Source organism: Salvelinus fontinalis, chromosome 11 (assembly GCF_029448725.1).
Source record: "Salvelinus fontinalis isolate EN_2023a chromosome 11, ASM2944872v1, whole genome shotgun sequence".
Taxonomy (NCBI): domain Eukaryota; kingdom Metazoa; phylum Chordata; class Actinopteri; order Salmoniformes; family Salmonidae; genus Salvelinus; species Salvelinus fontinalis.
This window is the reverse complement of record NC_074675.1, coordinates 40,973,276-41,000,339: the sequence shown is the minus strand read 5'-3', so window position 1 is coordinate 41,000,339 and position 27,064 is coordinate 40,973,276. Positions and strand designations below refer to the sequence as shown.

General features: G+C 44.0%; 1 protein-coding gene across 1 annotated transcript; it reads left to right on the top strand.

The window, feature by feature from the left end:
* Positions 1-1,477: 1,477 nt before the first annotated feature.
* LOC129864727 (uncharacterized) lies at positions 1,478-26,406 on the top strand. The gene is made up of 11 exons (XM_055937029.1): positions 1,478-1,532; positions 8,796-8,909; positions 9,318-9,505; positions 13,285-14,308; positions 17,998-18,453; positions 18,925-19,024; positions 22,141-22,289; positions 22,415-22,527; positions 23,001-23,090; positions 23,260-23,382; positions 24,353-26,406. Exons 1-11 carry the CDS (start codon positions 1,478-1,480, stop codon positions 24,572-24,574), a joined length of 2,634 nt encoding a protein of 877 aa, XP_055793004.1. The 3' UTR covers positions 24,575-26,406.
* Positions 26,407-27,064: the final 658 nt, after the last annotated feature.

Here is a 27,064-nt window from a genome sequence, read left to right as displayed (position 1 = left end):
GTGTTGATTTCCAAAAAGCTATATCCACCCATTTTTCCCATTTTTGTTTTTTCATCAGAAATGATTGCTTATGGGTACCTTCATGTGTGTGTAAAATATTGCTATTTTCAGATTTATTATTCATAGATTTTAGATGTGTATGATTTTTTTTAAACATTTTGGCAAAATGTTAAATATCCATTCTTTAGATGGAATGGAATGTTCATGTCCTGTGATATGTGGTTTTCTCACCTAGCTATCTTAAGATGAATGCACTGACTGTTAGTCGCTCTGCATCTGCTAAATGACTAAAATGTGGAATGTAAATATTTTACATAAAGATGTATTGAATTTTAATTTTTTTTACCCACTAATTTCTATCTTGTCTCATTGCTGCAACTTCCCAACAGGCTCGGGAGGTGAAGATCAAGTCATGCGTCCTCTGAAACATGACACACCTAACCGCGCTTCTTAACACCCGCCCGCTTAACCTAGAAGCCAGCTGCTCCAATATGTCGGAGGAAACAATTGACAACTGAGGTCAGGCTGCAGGTGCCCGACCCACCACAAGGAGTCACTAGAGTGCAATGAGCAAAGTAAAGCCCCCCCGGCCAAACCCTTCCCTAACCCGGGCGATGCTGGGCCAATTGTGCGCCACCCTATGGGACTCACAGACGGTTGTGATACAGCCTGGATACGAACCAGGGACTGCAGTGACGCCTTTTGCAATTTTGCAAATAACATGATTATTTGTCTCTCTGAAATGAAACCATCAAGTGATATATTTTAAACAAATACAGTATATGCCTGTCATTGAACAACCCCATGCCATGATTAGATAGTGAAAAAATACACCAATCTCTTTCATAATTTCTTCAAACAATAAAAGCTAATTTATCAACATTTCTGAAAATGTATAAATAGAGTTTTGGAATGAACTCTTCAATTAGATTGTTTACAAACAATAGAGAAAAACAAGCATTGATTCTTGGTTTTGATGGGGTTACAGCTGAATTAAAACGTATAAAACATGTATAAGTTAGCCTATATTCCTGAAGAATCAATGGCTATATATCATTAATTTAAAGTCCAAAAATGGATGTAGCAATCGCAGATTGCCCCTTTAAAAGACCATATTTAAAAAAGGTGTCTAGGGGAAATTTCTGCAATTTCAGATGTTCATAATTTTCATAGATAAGAAGGATGTGACTAGCTTTGAAATGTCGGTTTATTTAATGCATGTTCAACATCAGGCTACGAGATAGGCGTGCACCGATGTGCATATCCATGAGTGTACGACATTGGAAAATACAACTCATTTCACGAGGCAGAACTTCTGACAAAAAGCTCTGTTGTTGTCCCGGTGTTGTTGTTTATGATGTAACTTTCCCGACTATCCTCCGGTAGTGTCCTGTAACAGGTAGAGAGTGACGTAAGAAAACCGGAAATGCATTTATAACCTCAGCGCTCCGTGGCGCGTGCATCAGATGCTCTGGTGATGGCTGAGCTGGAGTCGCTGCATTTCTCCGTGGGCATCCTCGGGATCTCCGGCGGTAAGTCTAGATGAAGATTCTGAATTCTGACTGATCATTTCTATTTGTTTTTATATAGCCTTAAACCGTCTAAAGAAGTAGTCCTGTTTTGCGATACATTATTGAATTTATTGAGCTATGAGACGTTTTTCATAAAACAATACCTAGCATGGATAACCGACTATTGACGACTTCATAATAGTTCATTGATCGATAATCGAATCATATTTGTTAAGAAAAGGAGTGGGAACTTTAATTTGTTGTTATTTTTCGTTTTATTTGGATTATCCTAATATGTCTCATATTGTGATCACACATTGTTTTGTGAAGGTTTATATAGTCGCTGTCTGATGAACTCCATTTTTGCAATTCAAATTTTTGTACATTTATTTGAAGAAGTAACTCTGAACATTTCATGACTCTAGGACCAAGAAAATGTATTCAAAATAGTTTCTTGAAGTAAAAAAAATACTTGTTTGTTATTAATGGGAAAATCCTAAAAAGTTTATGTTTTGGAAATACGAGGTTTTCATCAGACAGCGACGATAGTATATGTATTATAGTATACATGAATTTAGATGATTCATTAATTCGCTTATTATTTTATTTGGTTTTCTCAAAATGGCTTAATGAGAGACATGAACAGAGGTGGCACCACAGGTCCCAGAGTGGGCGATTTTTTTTTCTTCTGATGGTAAGCAGGTAAAACTACTGAGCCTAGTTGTTTCAGGGACGTTAAGAGTTGTCCTATTGCCTGGGGCAAGTAAACTATGCATTTGGAAAGCTGAGCTTGCTCTAAAGTTGCCCCAGGTGATTTTTTTATTACTGAAAACAACACAACTAAGAATTCCAGTAAACATAAAACGGAGCTTTCTGGTTAAACCGCATTGTAAGTGATGGACAATTTCTGGCAGCCGGGAAAGTTGAGCCTGCTCTGGGGGATGCCGTATTGGGCAGGTGATTAAAAAAATAAAAATAATAACTGATCAGCAAACAATTCCAGTAGACTAACATAGGACTTGGAGCTATACTCTCCTTACCTGCTACGCTGGAGTGCAAACCACGCCCAGGTTTCGCTGAAATAAATAGTAGCAGAGGCGTAGTCGGCTCATCCCACTAGATTGTATTTTTAGCATTTAAAATTAATCTCCTGAATTTCAAAGGCCCAATGCAGCTGTATAAAAATAATTTATCTCAATATCAAATAGTCTCTGGGCAACAATTAAGTACCTTACTATAATAGTTTTCCATTAAAGGGATAAAAAATAAATATTCTCATGCAAAAATGTTGAGTGGGGAGTGGATGGGCAACAAAGCGGTGCATTAACCACAGTGTGATCAATCCACCGGAGAAGGAGAGCCTAATGGGAGGGAAATGTAGCCTAACCTGAAAACTAGCTGTTATTAGCAGAGAGGTTGGGAACTGGTTTATTAACGTATACTAAACCCGCTGATTAAGACATCCTGTGTTGATTGTATTTTCAACCAGCATCTATCAGGAAATAACAGTTTGATATGATACTGAATTTTGACTGCCATTACTTATGGCCTCTCTGGAAGGTTTGTAGAAAACATACACTGAACCAAAATATAAATGCAACATGCAACAATTTCAAAGACTTTACTGAGTTACAGTTCGTATAAGGAAATCAGTCAATTAAAAAAGTTAATTAGGCCCTAATTTATGGATTTCACATAACTGGGAATACAGATACACTACATGACCAAAAGTACAGTATGTGGACACTGCTCGTTGAACATTACATTTACATTTACATTTTAGTCATTTAGCAGACGCTCTTATCCAGAGCGACTTACAGTAGAGTGCATACATTTTTTTATTACATTTTACATACTGAGACAAGGATATCCCTACCGGCCAAACCCTCCCTAACCCTCCCGACGCTATGCCAATTGTGCGTCGCCCCATCTCATTCCAAAATCATGGGCATTAATATGGAGTTGGTCCCGCCTTAGCTGATATAACAGCCTCCACTCTTCAGGGAAGGCTTTCCACTAGATGTTGGAACATTGCAACTGGGACTTGCTTCCATTCAGCCACAAGAGCATTAGTGAGGTTGGGCACTGATGTTGAGCGATTAGGCCTGGCTCGCAATCTGTGTTTCAATTCATCCCAAAGGTGTTCGATGGAGTTGAGGTCAGGGCTCTGTGCAGGCCAGTCAAGTTCTTACACACCGATCTCGACAAACCATTTCTGTATAGACCTCGCTTTGTGCACGGGGGATTGTCATGCTGAAAAAGGAAAGGGCCTTCACCAAACTGTTGCCACAAAGTTGAAAGCACAGAATCGTGTAGAATGTCATTGTAAGCTGTAACGTTAAGATTTCCCTTCACTGGAACTAAGGAGCCTGAACCGTGAACAACAGCCCCAGACCATTATTCATCATCCACCAAACTTTACAGTTGGCACTATGCATTCGGACAGGTGGTGTTTTCCTGGCATTTGCCAAACCCAGATTCATCCACCGGCCTGCTAGATGGTGTAGCGTGATTCATCACTCCGTAGAACGCGTTTCCACTGTTCCAGAGTTCAATGGCGACAAGCTTTACACCACTACAGCCAACGCTTGGCATTGCGCATGGTGATCTTAGGCTTGTGTGTGGCTGCTCGGCCATGGAAACCCATTTCTTGAAGCTCCCGATGAACAATTATTGTGCTGACATTGCTTCCAGAGGCAGTTTGGAACTCGGTAGTGAGTGTTGCAACCGAGGACAGAAAATTTGAATGCACTACGCGTTTCAGCACTTGGCAGTCCCGTTCTGTGAGCTTGTGTGGCCTACCACTTTACGGCTGAGCTGTTGTTGCTCCTAGACGTTTCCACTTCACAATAACAGCACTTGCAGTTCTAGCAGGGCAGACATTTTATAAACTGACTTGTTGGAAAGGTGGCATCCTATGACTGCGCCACGTTGAAAGTCACTGAGCTCTTCAGTAAAGCCATTCTACTGCCAATGTTTGTCTATGGAGATTGCATGGCGGTGTGCTCGATTTTAGAAATAGCCGAATCCACTAATTTGAAGGGGTGTTCACATAGTTTTATATATATATATAGTGTATGTATCTTTTGGTCACAGATACAAAAAGGTGGAGCGGATCAGAAAACCAGTCATTATTTATTTGGTGTGACCACCATTTACCTCATGCAGCGCGACACATCTCCTTTGCATACTGTGGAGTTGATGAGGCTGTCAATTGTGGCCTGTGGAATGTTGTCTCACTCCTCTTCAATGTCTGTGCCAAGTTGCTGGATATTGTCGGGAACTGGAGCACGCTGTTGTAGATGTCGATGCAGAGCATCCCAAACATGCTCAATGGGCGAAATGTATGGTGAGTATGCAGGCCATGGAAGATCTAGTTAATTTTATCTTCCAGGAATTATGTACAGGTTCTTACGACAGGGGTCTGTGCAGTATAATGCTGAAACATAATTTTTTTTTTAAATTTAACCTTCATTTAACTAGGCAAGTCAGTTAAGAACAAATTCTTATTTACAATGAAAGCACAGAATCGTGTAGAATGTCATTGCATGCTGCCTACACCGGCCAAACCCGGACGACGCTGGGCCAATTGTGCGCCTCCCTATGGGACTCCCAATCACGGCTGGTTATGATACAGCCTGGATTCGAACCAGGGTGTTGGTAGTGATGCCTCTAGCACTGAGATGCAGTGCTTTAGACCGCTGCGCCACTCGAGAGTCTGAGTGGTGTTAGGTGAGGTGATGTGATGGCGGCGGATGAATGGCACGACAATGGGCCTCAGGATCTCGTTACGGTATCTCTGTGCATAAAAATTGCCATCGATAAAATGCAATTGTGTTCGTTGTCCGTAGCTTATGCCTGCCCATACCATAACCCCACCACCACCATGGGATACTCTGTTCACAACGTTGACATCAGCAAACCGCTCGCCCACACAATGCCATACACACTGTCTGAAATTCTTTGGTTGTGCAAACCCCCAGTTTCATCAGCTGCCGGGTGGCTGGTTACAGACGATCCCGCTGGTGAAGAGGCCGGATGTGGAGGTGCTGGAGTGGTGTGGTTACACGTGGTCTGTGGTTGTGAGGCTTGTTGGACGTACTGCCAAATTCTCTAAAACAACGTTGGAGGCAGCTTATGGTAGAGAAATTAACATTACATTCTCTGGTAACAGCTCTGGTGGAAATTCCTGCAGTCAGCATGCCAATTGCAGGCTCCCTCAAAACTTGAGACATCTGTGGCATTATGTTGTGTGACAATCCCTGTGTAGGGTATGACATAGTGAGTAATCAGTTGTAAAAGGGTTTATTTTGGAAATTATAGGGCCAGAGTTTTTCTAACCAGGTCACATACTAATAAAACAACTCCTGGAAAAACTCCTGGCCCTGGGAGTGTGAAAACTCTGTCTGAAGTACTTGATGTACTTGTTCATATGTATAACATTTTAAAACAAGACTAACAGGGGTTAACATTACACAGACACAGAGACAACTGCGATTAGACAATATAACTAACAGGGCTGCATCATAGACTTATATAAATCTGTAATTAAAAGGTTACAGGTGCATTAACACAGTTTAACCTACAGTACCAGTCAAAAGTTTGGACACACCTACTCATTCCAGGGTTTTTCTTTATTCTTACTATTTTCTGAATTGTAGAATAATAGTGAAGACATCAAAACTATGAAATAACACACATGGAATCATGTAGTAACCAAAAAAGTGTTAACCAAATCAAAATATATTTTATATTTGAGATTATTCAAAGTTTGCCTTGATAACAGATTTGCACACGCTTGGCATTCTCTCAAGCAGCTTCATGAGGTAGTCACCTGGAATGCATTTCAACAAGGTGTACCTTGTAAAAGTTAATTTGCGGAATTTCTTTCCTTCTGAATGCGTTTGAGCCAATCAGATGTGTTTTGACAAGGTAGGGTTGGTAAACAGAAGATAGCCCTATTTGGTAAAATACCAAGTCCATATTATGGCAAGAACAGCTCAAATAAGCAAAGAGAAACGACAGTCCATCATTACTTTAAGACATGAAGGTCAGTCAATCCGGGAACATTTCAAGAACTTTGAAAGTTTCTTGAAGTTCAGTTGCAAAAACCATCAAGCGCTATGATGAAACTGGCTCTCATGAGGACCGCCACAGGAAAGGAAGACCCAGAGTTACCTCTGCTGCAGAGGATAAGTTCATTAGAGTTAACAGCCTCAGAAATTGCAGCCCAAATAAATGCTTCACAGAGTTCTAGTAACAGACACATCTCAACATCAACTGTTACGAGGAGACTGAATGAATCAGGCCTTCGTGGTCGAATTTCTGCAAAGAAACCACTACTAAAGGACACCAATAGTAAGAAGAGACTTGCTTGGGCCAAGAAACACGAACAAAGGCCATTAGACATCTGTCATTTGGTCTGATGAGTCCAAATGTAAGATTTTTGGTTCCAAACGCCGTGTCTTTGTGAGATTCAGAGTAGGTGAACGGATGATCTCTGCGTATGTGGTTCCCACCATGAAACATGGAGGAAGAGGTGTGATGGTGTGGGGTGCTTTGCTGGTGACACACACTTAACCAGCATGGCTACCACAGCATTCTGCAGCGATACGCCATTCCATCTGGTTTGCGCTTAGTGGGACTATCATTTATTTTTCAACAGGACAATGACCCAACACACCTCCAGGCTGTGTAAGGGGTATTTTACCAAGAAGGAGAGTGATGGAGTGCTGCATCAGATGACCTTAACCCAATTAAGATGGTTTGGGATGAGTTGGACTGCAGAGTGAAGGAAAGCAGCCAACAAGTGCTCAGCATATGTGGGAACTCATTCAAGACTGTTGGAAAAGCACTCCTCAAGAAGCTAGTTGAGAGAATGCCAAGAGTGTGCAAGCTGTCATGAAGGCAAAGGTGGCTACTTTGAAGAATCTCAAATATAAAATATGTTTTGAATTGTTTAACACTTTTTTGTTACTACATGATTCCATTTCATAGTTTTGATGTCTTCACTATTATTCTACAATGTATAAAATAGTAAAATAAAGAAAAACTTTTTGACTGGTACTGTATGTCATCACTTCTAATTGATTTAATTATTCCTGTCAATAATTTTTGATTGAAAAGGCCTAGGTAGCCTAGCCAACCGAAGTTTGAATGCAATACAATGCCTGCGCATGTAGTCGGTCAGGAACTCGACCATAGGCTACTAATTGTGTGCACGTTGACCAATCATGAGGCAACATGTTTGTCAGGACCCGGTGCGAGAAACAGTCACTAATAATCAGCAGAACCCAGAAGATGAGGCAGACACAGCAGTACTAAAGATGGTGGTTTAATAAAAGAACAAGATCTTCAGGCAAAGAATATATATCCACAATGTCCAAAATAAAGCCAAAAGGCAAAAAATGGATATCTTCCAAAATACAAAGAAAATCCACAAAGTGGTAAGAACAGCAAGGGAAAAAACAAACCTCAAAAGACTAATCTGAAAAAAACACAAGAACAAAACCAGAGAACCTCTGGAAAATCCAACAAGAGAAAATATATGTTCACAACAAGGCTTGGGCTGGGGCTGGGTGCTAACATACAAACACTGAGCAAAGAACTGAGGAACACACAGGGTTTAAATACTAACAAGGGAACGACATACAGGTGCAAACAATAATTAGAGCAAGGAAAAAACAAAAGGTTCAAAAAAGGTGCAATGGGGACATCTAGTGACCAAAACTAGAACAGTCCTGGCCAAAACCTGACAGAATCCCCCTCCTAGCAACGGCTCCTGACGTTCCTACCAGCCTTCTCAGGGTGGAGGGCCCTGAACTGACGAATGAGGTCAGGGTCCAGTATGTCCTTGGCAGGAACCCAGGAGCGCTCCTCGGGACCGTAGCCTTCCCAGTCCACCATATACTGCCAGGACCGCTGCACCCGGCGGGAGTCCAGTATCCGGTGGACGGTATAAGCCGGCTGGCCTCCGATGATACGGGGCGGAGGGGGAGGTCTGCCTGCCGGGATAAGGGGAGAAAAAACAAAAGGTTCAAAAAAGGTGCAATGGGGACATCTAGTGACCAAAACTAGAACAGTCCTGGCCAAAACCTGACAATGTTTGCTCCCCCATCGTGGATTTGAGTGAAAGTGGTCAGGTACGTCAGTCAAGTTGCGGTACAGAAACTTGGAGCTGTGTTCATGGGTTCTTGTCAAACAATTGGCTTTTTTTCTGAGTTGGTCTGGTCTAAAGCCAGCTGTGCATTTACCTTGTGTTTTTTCTGTTGGTTTCTCCTACAGGTTCTCTGCTGCTGTTGGTGAATAACTATGGCAGCTCTCCTGACAAAGACTTCATCCCCCATACTGCACTGGGGGTGCTGCTGCTCATCATCGCTTCCCTTTTGGCATACTCTGGTAGCCTACCTACTGTTTATTACTCATATAAATCCTAACCATACTCTGTTACCCTTTCTATGTGCACTATTTCTATGCTTCAATTTCTTAAGTTTCGTTGTTGCGTCTTTTTCTTTCGGGTTTTGTTCACCAGTTTCAAACAGCTTTAAAGGCAATATATTGAACATATATTTCACAGCGGTTTAGATGGTACAATGATTCTCTACACTATACATTTCTTGTTTTGTCATATAAACAAATATTAGGCGAACAATTAGAATTTTAGCATTCAGGAAATGGCAGAGCACCATTAACTATGCTAACGTGGACTATGGCATGCATTCATGATTTCATTGAATTTGAACGTGATATCAGCCAGAGATAAACAAATGTTTTTCCCTTCCTCCCTCCCTGCCTCCCTCCCGCTAGGGGTGCGTCGCAGCCTGTCTCAGTCCCAGTTGTTCTCCAGTGTGTGTCTGACCGTGTCAGCCCTGTGGTGTGGGTCTGGACTGGTCTACCTGCTCGTTGGGGAGGGGTTGGTGGGGACTACAGAGCTGAGGTCCTCTTTGGTCCCTGGCCTAGCAGCCTTCACCCTGGCCTTCCTCATACTGGCTACAGTATCTGTCCTCCAGAGAGAGGTGTGTGTAATTATCTACAGTATCTATCGTATCTATCTACATATCTATCTACAGATGTACACTCTTAATTTGACCAGTTTTGTTGCAGGGAAATAATACTGCAGCAACAGGATTTTAACATTTAGTCCATTCACACTGTTCTGCCGATGTAGTGTTCCTTTATCGGTGGTTAGGCTATTAGCTGGCCAACATTAGGCTGCATGAAAAGTGCAGTATTGTTTGTTTTCCTCAATCGCTTTTGCTCATTTTCTGAAACAGTCTTAACATTCTCTGAACTGTAAGTGCAATTGTCACAACTGTTTTATGGGACATCACAACTCTATTGCATGTCTGAAAAATGTAGTAACTCACCCAAAACATTTAACTCATGCTTCAAAACCTAGTTATTGTGTCGGTAAATTGGCCAATGCCACCAAAATGAAAAGTTTTGTCATTGTGTGAGCCGTACTGCTCAAAATGTTTCAATGTTTTTTCCCTGGAAAAATGAATCTCCCTGGAAACGTTTGTTATATACAAATTTCAGTTTTGTTAAACTTTTTGGTTGACACTAACTGCTTACTGTACTATACCAGAAAGTCAGTTTCATCTAGCTGAATGCTATTGTGTCTCACACTGAGCTTTTTAGTTATTCATTTCAACAGTAGGGAAAAGTTTACTGGGAAAGTCAATACTGTACAATACTGTAGTACACAGAAAAAGGATATACACATTTGTATGAAAACAGTACATTTTTGTAACAGAAAATTCACATTTGCATGTCCATTTTTACATATTTCTTACATGTAAAGTCATATATAGTGAACAGAAAATTAGCCACAAAATGACACCCCCCAAAAAAAACCCTGCAACAATGAAAAAACATGCTGTTTTTGTACCTCCTCACAGTACATAACACTACAAGTTCCCATCTTCCTGGTGGACATCCTGTCGCTCTTGTTGGTCTGGCAAGAGATTTTCGTCAACATCACATCTGATGTTTTCCCTTGCAATGCAAGATCTCCTTGCGTGGCGCAACCGTCCCCTGCAGTGATCGCCTGTGATCACTGCAGGGGCGCCTCTGGGCGCCTCTGGACTGAGGGGCAGCTCCGGACTGAGGGGCAGCTCCGGACTGAGGGGCAGCTCTGGAATAAGGAGCAATTCCGGCATCGCCGGCGTGACAGGCAGCTCTGGCAGCTCCTGGCTGACTGACGACTCTGGCAGGTCCTGGCTGACTGACGGCTCTGGCAGGTCCTGGCTGACTGACGACTCTGGCAGGTCCTGGCTGACTGACGGCTCTTGCAGGTCCTGGCTGACTGACGGCTCTTGCAGGTCCTGGCTGACTGACGGCTCTGGCCGGTCCTGGCTGACTGACGGCTCTGGCAGGTCCTGGCTGACTGACGGCTCTGGCAGGTCCTGGTTGGCTGGCGGCTCTTGCAGGTCCTGGCTGACTGACGGCTCTTGCAGGTCCTGGCTGACTGACGGCTCTGGCCGGTCCTGGCTGACTGACGGCTCTGGCAGGTCCTGGTTGGCTGGCGGCTCTGGCAGGTCCTGGCTGACTGATGGCTCTGGCAGGTCCTGGCTGACTGACGGCTCTTGCAGCTCCTGGCTGGCTGACGGCTCTGGCAGCTCCTGGCTGGCTGACGCCTCTGGCAGATCCTGGCTGACTGACGGCCCTGGCAGCTCCTGACAGACGGACGGCTCTAGCGGCTGCTGACTGACGGACGGCTCTAGCGGCTCCTGACTGACGGACTGCTCTGAAGGCTCAGGACAGACGTGCGGCTTTGAAGGCTCAGGACAGACGGGCGGCTTTGAAGGCTCAGGAGAGATGGGCAGCTCAGATGGCGCTGGGCAGACGGGCAGCGCAGGCGGCGCTGGGCAGACGGACAGGTCAGACGGCGCTGGGCAGACGGACAGCTCAGACGGCGCATGGCAGACGGGCAGTGCAGGCGGCGCTGGGCAGACGGGCAGCGCAGGCGGCGCTGGGCAGACGGACAGCTCAGACGGCGCTGGGCAGACGGACAGCTCAGACGGCGCTGGGCAGACGGGCAGTGCAGGCGGCGCTGGGCAGACGAGCAGCGCAGGCGACGCTGGGCAGACAGCAGACTCTAGACTCTGGAGACGCACAGGAGGCTTGGTGCGTGGTGCCGGAACTGGTGGTACCGGGCTGGAGACACGCACCACAGGGCGAGTGCGTGGAGGAGGAACAGGGCTCTGGAGACGCACAGGAAGCCTGGTGCGTGGTGTTGGCACTGGTGGTACTGGGCTGGGGCGAGGAGGTGGCGCCGGATATACCGGACCGTGCAGGCATACAGGAGCTCTTAAGCACCGAGCCTGCCCAACCTTACCTGGTTGAATGCTCCCCGTAGCCAGGCCAGTGTGGCGAGGTGGAACAGCCCGTACTGGGCTGTGCTGGCGAACCGGGGACACCATGCGTAAGGCTGGTGCCATGAACACCGGCCCGAGGAGACGCACTGGAGACCAGATACGTTGAGCCGGCTTCATGGCACCTGGCTCGATGCCCACTGTAGCCCGGCCGATACGTGGAGCTGGAATGTACCGCACCGGGCTAAGCACACGTACAGGAGACACCGTGCGCTTTTCCGCATAACACGGTGCCAGCCCGTACTCTCGCTCTCCACGGTAAGCACGGGGAGTTGGCGCAGGTCTCCTACCTGACTTCGCCACACTCCCCTTTAGCCACCCCCCAATACATTTTTGGGGCTGACTCTCAGGCTTCCAGCCTCGCTTCCGTGCTGCCTCCTCATACCACCGCCTCTCGGCTTTAGCTGCCTCCAGCTCTTTACGAGGGCGGCGATACTCTCCAGCTTGAACCCAGGGTCCCTTACCGTCCAGTTCGTCTTCCCAAGTCCATTCCTCCTGACATCGCTGCTCCTGCTGCTGCTGCTGCTGCCGCTTACCACGCTGCTTGGTTCGAGTTTGGCGGGTGATTCTGTAACGATCGTCGTAATGTGGAAGAGAGGAGGACCAAATTGCAGCGTGGTATGTATCCATATTTATTTGAATAATCTTCAATACGAACAAAACAATAAACAGAACGAAACCAACGACGCTACAGTTCTGAACTAGTGAACATAGAAAAAACAATGAAACCACGAACAGGAACAATCATCCACAAACAAACAGTGAAAACAGCCTACCTTAATATGGTTCCCAATCAGAGACAACATAAAACACCTGCCTCTGATTGAGAACCATATCGGGCCAATAAGACACACCTAAACCAATGAAACACAAAACATAGAATATACCCACCCAGCTCACGTCCTGACCAACTAACCAAAGACTAAACAAAGGAAATAAGGTCAGGAACGTGACAGATCAGCCATGTGCATGTAGTTATTGTGCAAATTGTAGACAATTGTACTTACTCTTTTGCACACGTGCCAAAACACGGGCAATTTGCTTAAATTAATGCAAAATTTAAATCTGGTGTGAGCAAGAAACTAATTGTTCAGAGATTTGAACTTATTGTTTTGAAAAAAATTGTCATTCGAGAACTGAGCCAAAGCGATTGAGAAAAACTGATATATAACCAAGTGTTGATGCAGGTTTTCAGTGAAGTTAGGTGAATCCTGTTGTGCAGAAAAATTCGCAGCAACAACAGTGTGATTAAATTAGGATCATACATCTGTATCTTTCTATCTATATAGCTAGCTAGCTGTCTATCAATTTGAATGGGGTTTGGAATTGAATAGAAGACACATTTTACATTGTTTGCTGTAACGTATGGAAAATAAAGTTGTTTTGTTGTATTGTAGGTGGTCCTGTTAATCATCTCCCTGTCTATCGGCCTGGCCTGTGGGCACCAGATTGCCGGCCTCTCCTCCCCGGGGTTTGGCCAGTCTGCCACCGCCGCCTGCTACCTGCTGGTCACCCTGGTGGGGGCTTACTTTGGCTGTGGCCGCCTGCTCTCCTTTATCACCCAGGGAAGGGTGGAGGCTCCTGGTACGGGGCTGAGAAGAAGGGCAGGGTGTCAGGGTTCAGGGGTCAGAGCTCCAGAGGACTGTAACGATGTGGTGCCTGTAGGCCTGGTGATGAATCTGCTGTCTGCTAGTGTAATAGCCTGCCCCCTACTGGCTGTGGTTCCTCAGCTCACCCCTGGTCACGTCCCCTGGCTTTGGACGGCTGCTGTATTCCAGCTAGTTGTGTGTGTCCTCTCCTACAGATCCATGGACTCCCTGACCGCCACCTTCTACGGCTTCACCTCCATCCTGCGCTTTGCTGAGGGCTACAGTGCTCTCCTAACAGCCTACTCCATCCACCCCTCCTCCCCCATCCCCTTTCCCGTCGTCTTTGCTGTTCTATTCTTCATCCTGGCTCTGTTCAGCTGTCAGAAGAGTCTAGCTGAGGGTCTCTACCAGCTGTTCTACGTGGCGTATACTATCGCCCTCGCAGCCCAGCCCTCCCTCTCCTTCCAGTCTGGGGCGCAGGGCGTCCAGGCGGCCATCTTTGTTGTGTCAGCCGTAATGTTACTAGTTACCTCCTACAACAACGTCTCGGCCAAAAGGATTCCTACGGGGGAGGGTGTGTTCAAGGCCCTGGTGACGCGTGTCAGCGGCCTGACTCTCCGCCCCCACGACAGACATAGTCAAGCTCCCTACCTGGGCTACTCCAGGTATGCTGACGCAGAGGTGTTAGGTCACGCCTGCTCTGTCCTCGCTGTCTTCTCCATCACGGCGTCCACGGGGGACCGGGCCCCGCTGGGCGTGCTGGTCCTGCCCTGGGCTGTGGTGGCAGGCGGCGTCCTCCAGCTGCTGGTCGGCTCCGTGGCCTTCTCCCGTGGTAAGACCTTAACCATGGAGGCTTCACACAAGATGAACACATTCCATTTGCAATTCTAATGTTGTATTTAGGAATTAGTAAAAATGCACTCTATCCAAACTAGCTTTTCAGGTGTTTGTGAAAGCGAAGATGAGGTTGTAGAATGCGTTTTTTACGTGTTACAATTTGTAATTATTGTATATCCAACATTTAATGTGTAAGACCATCTCAGTTAATCTCTACCGTTGTGACAATGAGTCGTCACAATGTTTCATCAAATGTACATGATCTTAGGGGCATTGGCAAACACAATGTAAGTAATTTAATTTATGTACCCCTAATTGCACCGAGTACATCTGTTTATCCTACAGCTATTGTAAGCAGTAATCATGAGCCTATAAACCAGAGTTACACTGTTAGCTCTGAGGCGATGTGCAATAGTAGGAAGACCACTTTATGCAGCTCACCCTGCACTATCAGCTCCAATGTAAATGACATGAGTAAGTCTACCTCTGATAAACTTCCCAGTAAAGCATTAAAAACAATCAAGCAACCCAGAAAAGTGCTCAAAATAGCCCATATGAACATATATATCCTAAGAAACAAGGTCCATGAAGTCAGTGGTAGAAATACATGGTTATAACATCTACCGAAAATACATAAATGCCAACGGAGGTGGTGTTGCGGTCTATTTTCAGAACCACATTCCTGTAAAGCTTAGAGACGATCTAATGTTAAATACTGTTGAAGTAATATGGCTACAGGTTCATCTGCCTCACCTGAAGCCCATTCTGGTGGGAAGCTGCTATAGACCACCAAGTGTTAACAGTCAGTATCTGGATAATATGTGTGAAATGCTTGATAATGTATGTGATATCAACAGAGAAGTAGATTTTCTGGGTGATTTAAATATTTACTGGCTATCATCAAGCTGCCCACTCAGGAAAAAACTTCAAACTGTAACCAGTTCCTGCAACCTGGATCAGGTTGTCAGTCAGCCTACCAGGGTATTTACAAACAGCACAGGAATTAAATCAACATGTATTGATCACATTGTTACTAAGGCTGCAGATATTTGCTTTAAAGCAGTATCAAAATCCATAGGATGTAGTGATCACAATATAATAGCCATATCTAGGAAACCAAAGTTCCAAAGGCTGGGCCTAATATAGTGTATAAGAGGTCATACAAGAAGTTTTGTAGTGATTCATATGTTGATGATGTAAAGAATAGTTGCTGGTCTGTGGTGTGTCATGAGGAGCAACCAGATGCTGCACTTGACGCATTTTTGAAACGACTTATTCCAGTTACTAATAAGCACACACCCATTAAGAAAATGACTGGAAAAACGGTTAAATCCCCTTGGATTGATGAGGAATTTAAAAATTGTGTGGTTGAGAGGGATGAGAGAGGGGTATGGCAATTAAGTCTGGCAGCCCAACTGATTGGCAAACGTACTGCAAATTGAGAAATCATGTGACTAAACAAAAGAAAAGAAACTACACAATGAAACAAAGATACATTATATAAAGAATGATAGTAAAAAGCTTTGGGGCACCTTAAATTAAATTTTGGGGGAAAAAGCCAGCTTGCCTTCTTCATTCATTGAATCAGATGGCTCATTCATCACAAAGCCCACTGATATTGCAAACTACTTTAATGACTTTTTCATTGGCAAGATAAGCAAACTTAGGGATGACATGTCAGCAACAAACGCTGACACTACATATCCAAGTATATCGGACCAAATTATGAAAGACAAGAATTGTACTTTTGAATTCCATAAAATCAATGTGGAAGAGGTGAAATAATTGTTGTTTATCAACAATGACAAGCCACCAGGGTCTGACAATCTAGATGGAAAATTACTGAGGATAATAGCGGACAATATTGCCTCTCCTATTTGCCACATCTTCAATTTAAGCCTACTTGAAAGCGTGTGCCCTCAGGCCTGGAGGGTAAGCAAAAGCCATTCCGCTACCCAAGAATAGTAAAGCCCCCTTTACTGGCTCAAATAGCCGACCAATCAGCCTGTTACCAACCCTTAATAAACTTCTGGGGAAAAATGTGTTTCACCAGATACAATGCTATTTCACAATAAACAAATTGAGAACAGAATTTCAGCATGCTTATAGGGAAGGACACTCAACAAGCACAGCACTTACACAAATGACTGATGATGGGCTGAGAGAAATTGATAATAAAATGGTTGTGGGTGCTGTCTTGTTAGACTTCAGTGCAGCTTTTGACATTATTGATCATAGTCTGCTTCTGGAAAAACTTATGTGTTATGGCTTTACACCCCCTGCTATAATGTGGATAAAGAGTTACTTGTCTAACAAACACAGAGGGTGTTCTTTAATGGAAGCCTCTGAAACATAATCCAGTTAGAATCAGGAATTCCACAGGGTAGCTGTTTAGGCCCCTTGATTTTTTCAGAAATGACTGCAACACTCAACAAAGAGCTGCAGTTAGTTTCAGAGTGGGTGGCAAGGAATAAGTTAGCCCTCAATTTTTTTAAACTAAAAGCATTGTATTTGGAACAAAACACTCACTAAACCCTAAACCTCAACTAAATCTTGAAATAAATCATGTGGAAATTGAGCAAGTTGAGATGACTAAACTGCTTGGAGTAATACTAGATTGTAAACTGTCATGGTCAAAACATATTGATGCAGTAGTAGCTAAGATGGGAAGAAATCAGTCTATAAAGCGCTACTCTACCTTCTTAACAGCACTATCAACAAGGCAGGTCGTACAGGTCCTAGTTTTGTCGCACCTTAACTACTGTTCAGTCGTGTGGTCAGGTGCCACAAAAAAAGGACTTAGGAAAATTACAATTGGCTCAGTACAGGGCAGCACGGCTGGCCCTTGGATGTACACAGACAGCTAATATTAATAATATGCATGTCAATCTCTCCTGGCTGAAAGTGGAGGAGAGATTAACTTCATCACTACTTTTATTTTTGAGAGGTATTGACATGTTGAATGCACCGAGCTGTATGTCTAAACTACTGGCACACAGTTTGGACACCCTTGCATACCCCACAAGACATGCCACAAGAGGTCTCTTCACAGTCCCCTAGTCCAGAATAGACTATGACCATTACTACATAGAGCCATGACTACATGGAACTCTATTCCACATCAAGTAACTGACGCAAGCAGTAAAATTAGATTTAAATAACAGATAAAGAAACACCTTATGGAACAGCGGAGACTGTGAAGTAACACAAACATTGGCACAGACACATGCATACTGTACACACACACACACACACGCGATAACATACGCGCTATATGTAACAGTATACCTTCCGTCCCTCTCCTCGCCCCTAACATCCACCCTCGAAGCCTCGATACCCATCGCTCCACAAAAGCCGCGGCCCTTGCAGAGCAAGGGGAACAACTACTTCAAGGTCTCAGAGCGAGTGACTTCACCGATTGAAACGCTATTAGTGCGCACCCCGCTAACTAGCTAGCCATTTCACATCGGTTACGTATACATACATACACATGGATTTAGTACTGTAGATATGTGGTTGTGGTGGAGTAGGGGCCTGAGGGCACACAGTGTTTTGTGAAATCTGTGAATGTATTGTAATGTTTTAAAATTGTATAAACTGCTTTAATTTTGCTGGACCCCAGGAAAGCAGCAGCTAATGGGGATCCATAATAAATACAAATACAAATGTGTACATTTCCGGTAGGTAAGACCCTTGAGAGCATGGCGTTTGTCCTGTACGGTGTCATGTGGTCCATCTGGGGGCTGACGCGGTACGGCGGGCTCTATGGAGACACACAGGGATTCAACCTGGCTGTGGGCATCATCAGCTTCCTGTTGTTCAACAGTCTGGTGACGGTAGGAGCGCTGTTCCTGAGCGTAGCCTGGGTTGTCTATGCCGCGACCTTTCACCTCATTATCATCTCCTTCCTCCTGGATGCCATGGGAGCACTGCCTTATGGGTATGACATCGGGGTGTCGATCGTGTTTGGCCTGATGTCATTCTACTGTTTCCTGTCTGGTCTGTTCAGCCTGACCTTCCTGACCCCCCAGTTGCCCCTGGGACGGGCGTTAGTCAGGCTGAGTGGGACGGGAGGAGGAGGGAAGGACATCTGTCTTCATGTCCCCGCACGCAAAGCCACGGCCGTCCACCAGATAGCAGGTGAAACATAAGGGGGTACCTATCCTGGGCTCAGTCCCAAAGGGCACCCTTTTCTCTATCTAGTGCACTAATTTAAAGTAGTGCTTTATGTTAAAGGGCATAGGGTGCAATTTGAGACAAAGAACTGGTCACCAACTCTGCTCCTGGTGAAATACTGTGGGTGCAGGGTTTTGCTTCATTCCAGTACTAACACACCTGATTCAAAGTCCTGGTGAGCAGAATGCAGGGTCTCAGTGCTGGGCTGAAACAGCAAATCTGCACACCCAGTAGCTCTTCAGAACCATGACAACCATTGGTCTAGTCTAGTGCATCATTCTCATGAAAACACTATGAATAACAGGCTGTGTGTGTATATTTGTGTGTGTGTGTTGAGGTTGACAGGATCACTTCATTGCAAGTTCTTTAGGTCTTTATTTAGTTGGGTTATTGATGTGTCTCAACCCAACTCTCCCTATCCCTCTGTGTCTCCAGAGATCATGAAGAGTGGAGGTATATGTGGGATGCCCACTGACACGGTCTATGTGCTGGTGGCAGCTTGTAACAGACCGGACGCTGTGGAAAAGGCCTACAAGTGAGTTTCAATTACACTGCATACTAGGTCGTTATACGTACATTGTAAAAGATAATTTCATTAAATTAAATGAATAAACTTTGTACTCACAATGCTTCATAGTGGTAGACTGGTCCCAGATCTATTTAAGTTGTCTCGCCAACTCCTCTGTCACGACCAAGACAGTTCAAACAGATCAAGGACCAGGCTATCATACTGCATTTAAACTAACTATTCTCCTTGTCTCTCCCTGTGCTGAAGGTGTAAGCAACATGTTGTGGATGACCCTCAACTACTTTTCTCCTTCCCCCCTTCTGACACCCAGGTGGCGACACGCATCTCTGCGTGCCTGGTAGATATCTCAACTTGCATGTCGGCCCACCACCTCAAGCTCAACCTTGACAAGGTGGACCTGCTCTTCCTCCCTCCCTTGAGACACATCCCGCTCAAAGACCTCTTCATCACGGTTGACAACTCCACGGTGTCGCCCTCCCATAGCGCAAAGAACCTTGGCGTGACCCTGGACAACGCCCTGTCGTTCACTGCAAACATCAACGCATTGACCCGCTCCTGCAGGTTTATGCTTTACAACATCCTTAGAGTACGACCTTACCTCAGGAAGTGGCGCAGGTCCTAATCCAGGCTCTTGTCCTCTCCCGTCTGGGCTACTGAAACTCACTGTTGGCTGGGCTCCCTGCTTGTGCCATCAAACCCCTGCAACTTATCCAGAACACTGCAGCCTGCCTGGTTTTCAAGTTCTCTCATTTCATCCCGCTCCTCCGCACACTCCACTGGCTTCCAGTTGAAGCTTGCATCCCCTACAAGACCATGGTGCTTACCTACGGAACAGCAAAAGGATATGCCCCTCCCTACCTTCACACTGAAACCCTACACTCCACCCTGAGCACTCCGTTCTGCCACCTCAGATCCGTTGGCCCCCCCACCCCCCAGCTCCCGCACAGCCCAGGCCAAGCCAAGCTCTTCTCTGTCCTCCCCCCAACACCCATCTTCCGAAAACATCTGAAATCCTACCTCTTCAAACAGTATCCTAAATAATCCTCCTCCCCACCTCGACCACTTAACTAGCACTTGCACTTGGGCTCATTGATTTGAAAAATAAATGCTGTGCTCTTGGAAGGGCATGCTTTGAGCACTACTGAAAATATTATTTACATGTGAAAAATGAATACCATATTACATTTTTTTAAAACACATTTTTATTTAACCTTTATTTAATTAGGCAAGTCAGTATATACTGCATTTGCAATAGGCCTATTGTTTACCTTTTTGTTGGTGACACTTTGATAACTTGATCACATGCAACTGTTTAAAGGACAAGTCCAGAGATAAAACGATAACAATATGGCCGCCAGCCTCTGTTTTGGTAAAAAGCAGAGGGATGGGCCTGAAGAAATGGGCCTGGAGAAACTCTCAGATTAATAGACAGCTATGGATGCAAGGACTGATCATCCATCATATCAAAATTATTGTTTTAACCATGTTATGAGGCTATACAGGGTTTGTTTACGTTTACAAACATTGGAGAAAAACAAGCTAATATTTTAGGTTCTCATGGAGTGTGACAGTTGAGCTAAGATCAAGAGTTATAAGTTATATTATTTAAGAATCAATGGATATACAGTACAAGTCAAAAGTTTGGACACACCAACTCATTCCAGGGTTTTTTATATTTTTACTAGGAAATAACACATTTGGAATCATGTAGTAACCAAAAAAGTGTTAAACCAATCAAAATATGTTTTATATTGAGATTCTTTAAAGTGGCCACTCTTTGCCTTGATGACAGCTTTGCACACTCTTGGCATTCTCTCATGCTTCATGCTGGGAAAAGACCTTAACCAACAATGCAGTTCAAGAAATAGTTAATAAAATATTTATGTAATAAACTGAAGTAAAAATAATTAAATCAATCAAACAAAAAGTAACACAGGAAATGTACATAACAATAACGAGGCTATATACAGGGGTACCGAGTCAATGTGCGGGGGTATAGGTTAGTTGAGGTAATTTGTAAAGTGACTATGTATAGATAATAAACACACAAGTAGCAGCAGTGTAAAAACAAAAGGGGGGGGGGGGGTTATGTATATAGTCCGGGGGGCCATTTGATCAGCTGTTCAGTAGTCTTATGGCCTGGGGGTAGAAGCTGTTAAGGAGCCTTTTGGTACCGCTTGCTGTGCGGTAGCAGAGAGAACAGTCTATGACTTGGGTGACTGGAATCTTTGACAATTTTTGGGGCTTTCCTCTGACACTGCCTAGTATATAGGTCTTGGATGTCAGGAAGCTTGGCCCCAGTTAGGTACTGGGCCGTCCAAAAAAGAATGTAGCAACAACAGATTGTCCCTTTAAGTCTATCAAAAGTGTGCGAGTTTGAGCATGTGTCCATTAGGCCTATGGATTAGCCATCCACAACAACCACAATCTGTAACATGCAAATAGCTAAATGAGAGAGCAGCAGTGTGATTCACATCAATGCGTTATGTAGATATTAATAATAAGTGATATCCGTATCTCCGTAGACTACAACACTGTTGTCATCTTCACCTCCAAGCGTTTATTCAAGTTGGATAATCTTTGGATGCTGACAGCAGTCGCACCATTGGAAGACATAGCTTGGACTGTAGCCTACAAAAGCCTGTTCCTGCTCTTTTCCAGCGATCCAAACCCATTTGGTGTGTCATCATAGTGGTCTCTGACTTGTGGTCAGACTCACTCCGGTGGAACAAACTTAAACTTGCGCCTTTTTTCAATGCTGATTTGAATGTTATTGAGAAAACAGAAGTGTCAAAGATTTTTTTCCGCAAACATAATGTCTGAATTTAAATGTAATCCTCAAAGTAATCATTTCGTTTTTCAAAAGTATCTGTAATCTGATTACAATATTTTTGCTGGTAATGTAACAGATTACAGTAACTTTTTTTGTAATCCCTTACATGTAACGGATTATATGTAAACCGTTACTCCCCAACCCTGTTAATAACTTATTCTACCTGTCTCTCCCTGTGTGCTGCAGGTGTAAGCAGCATGTTAATAACATATTCTACTCGCCTCTCCCTGTGTGCTGCAGGTATAAGCAGCATGTTAATAACATATTATACTTGTCTCTCCCTGTGCAGGTGTAAGCAGCAGGCTCAGGACCGGCCCATGTCTCTATGGGTGTCCTCTATAAACCAGTTAGAACCGGTCAGATCCCTCCTGTCTGCCCTGCTCTGGGACTTCATGAGCGCAGCATGGCCCTCCTCTATCAGCATGGTCATAGCCAGGGGTGGGTTATTAACACTGTGTGTGAGTGTGTATATAGGGAAGGAGGGGTTGTGTGTGTGTGTGTGTGCATGTGTATGTAGTGTATGTTAGTTATTATGATGAGTATCTCCTGTCTTCCCTCATCAGGTCCATGGATGGAGATGTTTGGTCTGGGGGAATCAGCTAAACACATCGGAACCCCTCAGAGCATTGCTATCAGGAACCCAAACTGTGCTGTGGCTACTCATCTTATCAACCTGGTATGAACCCTAACCATGACCACTGACCTCTATTCCTGACCCTGATTGTGCTGTAGCAGCACACCTCATTAACCTGGTACGATCACGGATTAATTACAAAAGCCTCCACACCCTGTAGCCTTCTAGGACCAGGGTTGTAGTACATAGATACTACATTACATTTATTTATATTTTTTATTTAACCTTTATATTATCTAGGCAAGTCAGTTAAGAACAAATTATTATTTACAATGACAGCCTACCCCGGCCAAACCCGGACAACGCTGGGCCAATTGTGCGCCACCCTATGGAACTCCCAATCACGGCCGGATGCGATGCAACCTGGAAACGAACCAGGGACTGCAGTGACGCCTCTTGCACTGAGATGCAGTGGCTTAGACCTCTGCGCCACTCGGGAGTCCCTACATACATTATACAGTATCTAAATGGATGCTTGCCATTGTTGCCAGATAATATTATGTTCTGTTCTGTAGGTGGGTCCCATTGCTGTGACATCAGCCAACCCCACAGGAGAAGCAGACACCACACACCACAACCAGGTGTATGCCAAGCTGGGAGACAAGGTGAAATAGATACACAGACATATCATAGATCAATTGAGTCAAAACCACATTTGGAAATGTAAAAAAAGATTGTGATTTTCTCATTCACTGTCTGTCTGTCTGTCTGTCTGTCTGTCTGTCTGTCTGTCTGTCTGTCTGTCTGTGTCTGTCCGCCCGTCCGTCTGTCTAGGTGGATGGTGTGTTGTGTGACGGCCCGTCCCCAGAGAACATCGCCTCCACTGTAGTTGACTGCACCAAGATAGACAGCGGCCATATTGGATTCTTCCGAGTGGGCCTCATTCCCAAGTCTCAGGTAAAAACAAGGCGGCTAACATGACAAGAACCTCAAAACTGACACCAACCTGAAGCACCGACCGTTAACATGACATGACAGTAACACCACCTCATGTCCTGTATGTAATGGTTGTTGTGGTGTGCGTGTGTGTGTGTGTGTGGGCGTGCATGCTGGGCCGGCTCTTGGTTGGGGGCCCCCGCAAAACCCTCGCGTGCAAAACATTTTAGTGGGCCCCCCCCTTCTTGTTGGCGGAGAGAAAACATTTAAGTTTTAAAGTTAATTTCCTACAATTCTACACATTTTGCCATGGGGCGAAGAGAAAATGTTGCAGTTTTAAAGCAAGTTTTCTGCAATTCTACACATTTTGCCATGGGGCGAAGAGAAAATGTTGCAGTTTTAAAGCAAGTTTTCTGCAATTCTACACATTTTGCCATGGGGCGAAGAGAAAATGTTGCAGTTTTAAAGCAAGTTTTCTGTAATTCTACACATTTTGCCATGGGGCGAAGAGACAAATTTGAAGTTTTACAGCTATTTTCCCGCAATTGTACACATTTTGCCATGACTTACGCCATGTTAATATGAAATCTGAGTGAGAGTGACTAACAAAATCAATGGGGGCCCTCTGGAGGTCAGGGCCCCTGGGAACGTGCACTTTGTGCTCTGTCTGTAATTGGGACATGATTACTACAAGTTTAGATGGTTGGCTAGACTAACTTACCAATCTAAAAATTGTTTGCTGACGTGTGTTAACTGAGTGACTGTCAGTGACTGACATAACAAGAGGAAAACTGCTGATGCACAACCACATTTTGAAATTGCACCTTGTTTTCTACTATTCTAAATTGAGACCCCCCATTTTTTGAGGGGGGGGGGGGGTCGTGTGTCTGCCTGTGTCGCTTATGTGTGTGTCTGTCTGTATAATGTCTGTAATGTTCTGTGTGTCTGTCTGTATAATGTCTGTAATATTCTGTGTGTTTGTCTCTGCCAGGTGCTCCAGATCTTTGAGGAGGTCCAGAAGAGGCATTCTCACGGTCAGGTTAACCCAGGGTTTGAAGCAGACCTCACAGAGCCTGACCCTAACCCTAACCTCACAGACCCTCAGAGGAACACAGAAGAAGACAACACAGAGTCTACAGAGTCCTCAACTGTTCTACCACCTACCCAGTCTCCTGCCAACATAGACACCTCTACACTAGCAACACAACCATGAGACTGCCCAAGCTACAGCTAGTCTGGCTAACACCTAACTCTCAAAATCCTCCAGACGTCATAGTCTGGAAAGGTTCTTTTGATGTTGTTTGCACGATGTGTTGATAATGAAGGGGATGTGCCCTCAGACTTCAAGGCAGCATCCTACGCTGGTTGGATATCCCATTTTTCGAAATGCAATAAATCATGATCCATGTTTTACATAAGCGCACAGCCTCACGAAACCACACTATCATGTGTCGCTCACCTGCTTCCTGTTTACATACAGTAGCTAAAGCAGGGGAGCAGGCACGGGTGGGCCTGAGTGGACAACTAAGACTAAGCCCCCCCACAATTTGTTTTGAGTTTGATATTTGATATGCTCTCTACTTGTCAGTGTTCCAAATGGAACATTATTTGTATTTTTCCTAAAGATGCAAACACCATCAGATTGAATTAATAGCAGTCAGTGCACTGGGTTAGTCAGCTTTTATGAAATATAACAGATCTAATTATGTATGTAAACCCTGGATTGCTGATGCTACAGTATGTATTGGCCATTGAGAGGCTTTGATGCCACCGGTTGGTCATATTGCCACTCCCCAGTAGGAGCAGTCCTCCATAGGAATGAATGGAATTCTACAGTATTTATATTAAATGTTTCAAGGACATTTTTGTTGTAGTTGTATATATGTGAGATTTTTTCGTTTGTATTTTTAGCTCACATAATATAATTTAAATGTACGCATGAATGTGTCTGTAATAGAATAAATGTGGCTATAACTAATGTAGACATTAATAAATGCATTTCTATAACTTCCAAAATATTTTTTACAATGGTGGGGAGTGCCAAGATGGAGGCACAGTGGCTTCGAACACAGCGCCCTCTATAAGTCATCTAGTGTATATGTAAATCATTGAACAGAACAGATTAGCTGGAAGTGGAACTGACCCTGTATATACAGTAGCTTCCTTCTTTCTCGTGCTCTTCTTATTTCTTGTTTTTTATTTCTTGTGTGTTTTTGTTCCACCTTATGTTATTTTTAGTGCTGTGTTGATATTGATTACTGCATTGTTGGGTTTGGATCTTGCAAGAAAGGCATTTCACTGTACTTGTGGACTTGACATTGAAAGTTTAAACTTGAAACTTGAATGACAGTCACTCTCACGGGATGGTTTTCAAAAATAACTAACTGAAAGCCACACTCCCAATATGCCACAAATATGACTGCATTGAGGCACATGTCACTGTGCTTCTATGGCTATATGCACCATGCCACTGCGTATTTAATTTGTTAACATCGCAAACAAGACCTTTGTAACAGTCAACACACTTACAGCGCATTCGGAAAATATTCAGACATCTTCCCATTTTCCACATTTTGTTCCGTTACATCCTTATTCTAAATTGGATTAAACCAAAAAAATCTCATCAATCTAAACACAATACCCCATAATGACAAAGCGAAAACAGGTTCTTAGACATTTTAGAAAATGTATACAAATAATAACAGAAAAAATACCTTATTTACATAAGCTTTCAGACCCTTTGCTATGAGACTCGAAACTGAGTTCAGGTGCATCCTGTTTCTATTGGTCATCCTTGAGACGTTTCTACAACTTGATTGGAGTGCACCTGTTGTAAATTCAATTGATTGGACATGATTTGGAAATGCACACACCTGTCTATATAATGTCCCACAGTTGACAGTGCATGTTATTGCCTGATCTGAAATAATAATAATAAAGTTGGTCACATAAATTCATTATCAAAGATATTAAAGCACATTTGATTGCTATGATAGATATTGCAGAAGCAAATGTTATTGTGTGGGGTTCCCATAGTTTAATCCAATAAAAGTACTTTCTGACAGTACTTTACTGTCATTTAATGTGCCTCTTTCAGTTTTCAGTTATATTACTTTATTTACTCAATATCTTACAGGCCTATCATTCAAACATATCATTCAAACAAACACTTCTTACTCATTATGTTTATACAAATACACAACCTTCAATCAATCATTCACTGGTGTGTCATCCCTATACATTCCATTCATTCATCGCTATTGCCACCCGTGCCATTATATACCGTCGCAGTACAATTCTAGGTCATTGTACATACCACTTGTAGGTCATATGGCAGGATTTCACAAACTAGGGGTCGCGACGATGGCGCCGGAAGAAAGGGCTGCCATCTTATCGGCTCTTGACCGCTTTTTGACCGACAGGTAGAATAAGTTATTATTATTGTTTTTTCGTGTTGTTCGTAACTTGTTTTGTACATAATGTTGCTGCTACCATCTCTTATGACCGAAAAGAGCTTCTGGACATCAGAACTGCGATTGCTCACATCAAACAGGACAAAGAGTTCTTCTTTAATGAGTCGGACGGGAGGGACATACTACTACAGACACCCGACCAGGCCCAGATCCCCGTGATTCGCTGGAGAAGGCAACTGAGGTTTCTTGGAAAAAGATCAGGGTGCCTTGCGAGGATCAGGCAACGAGTG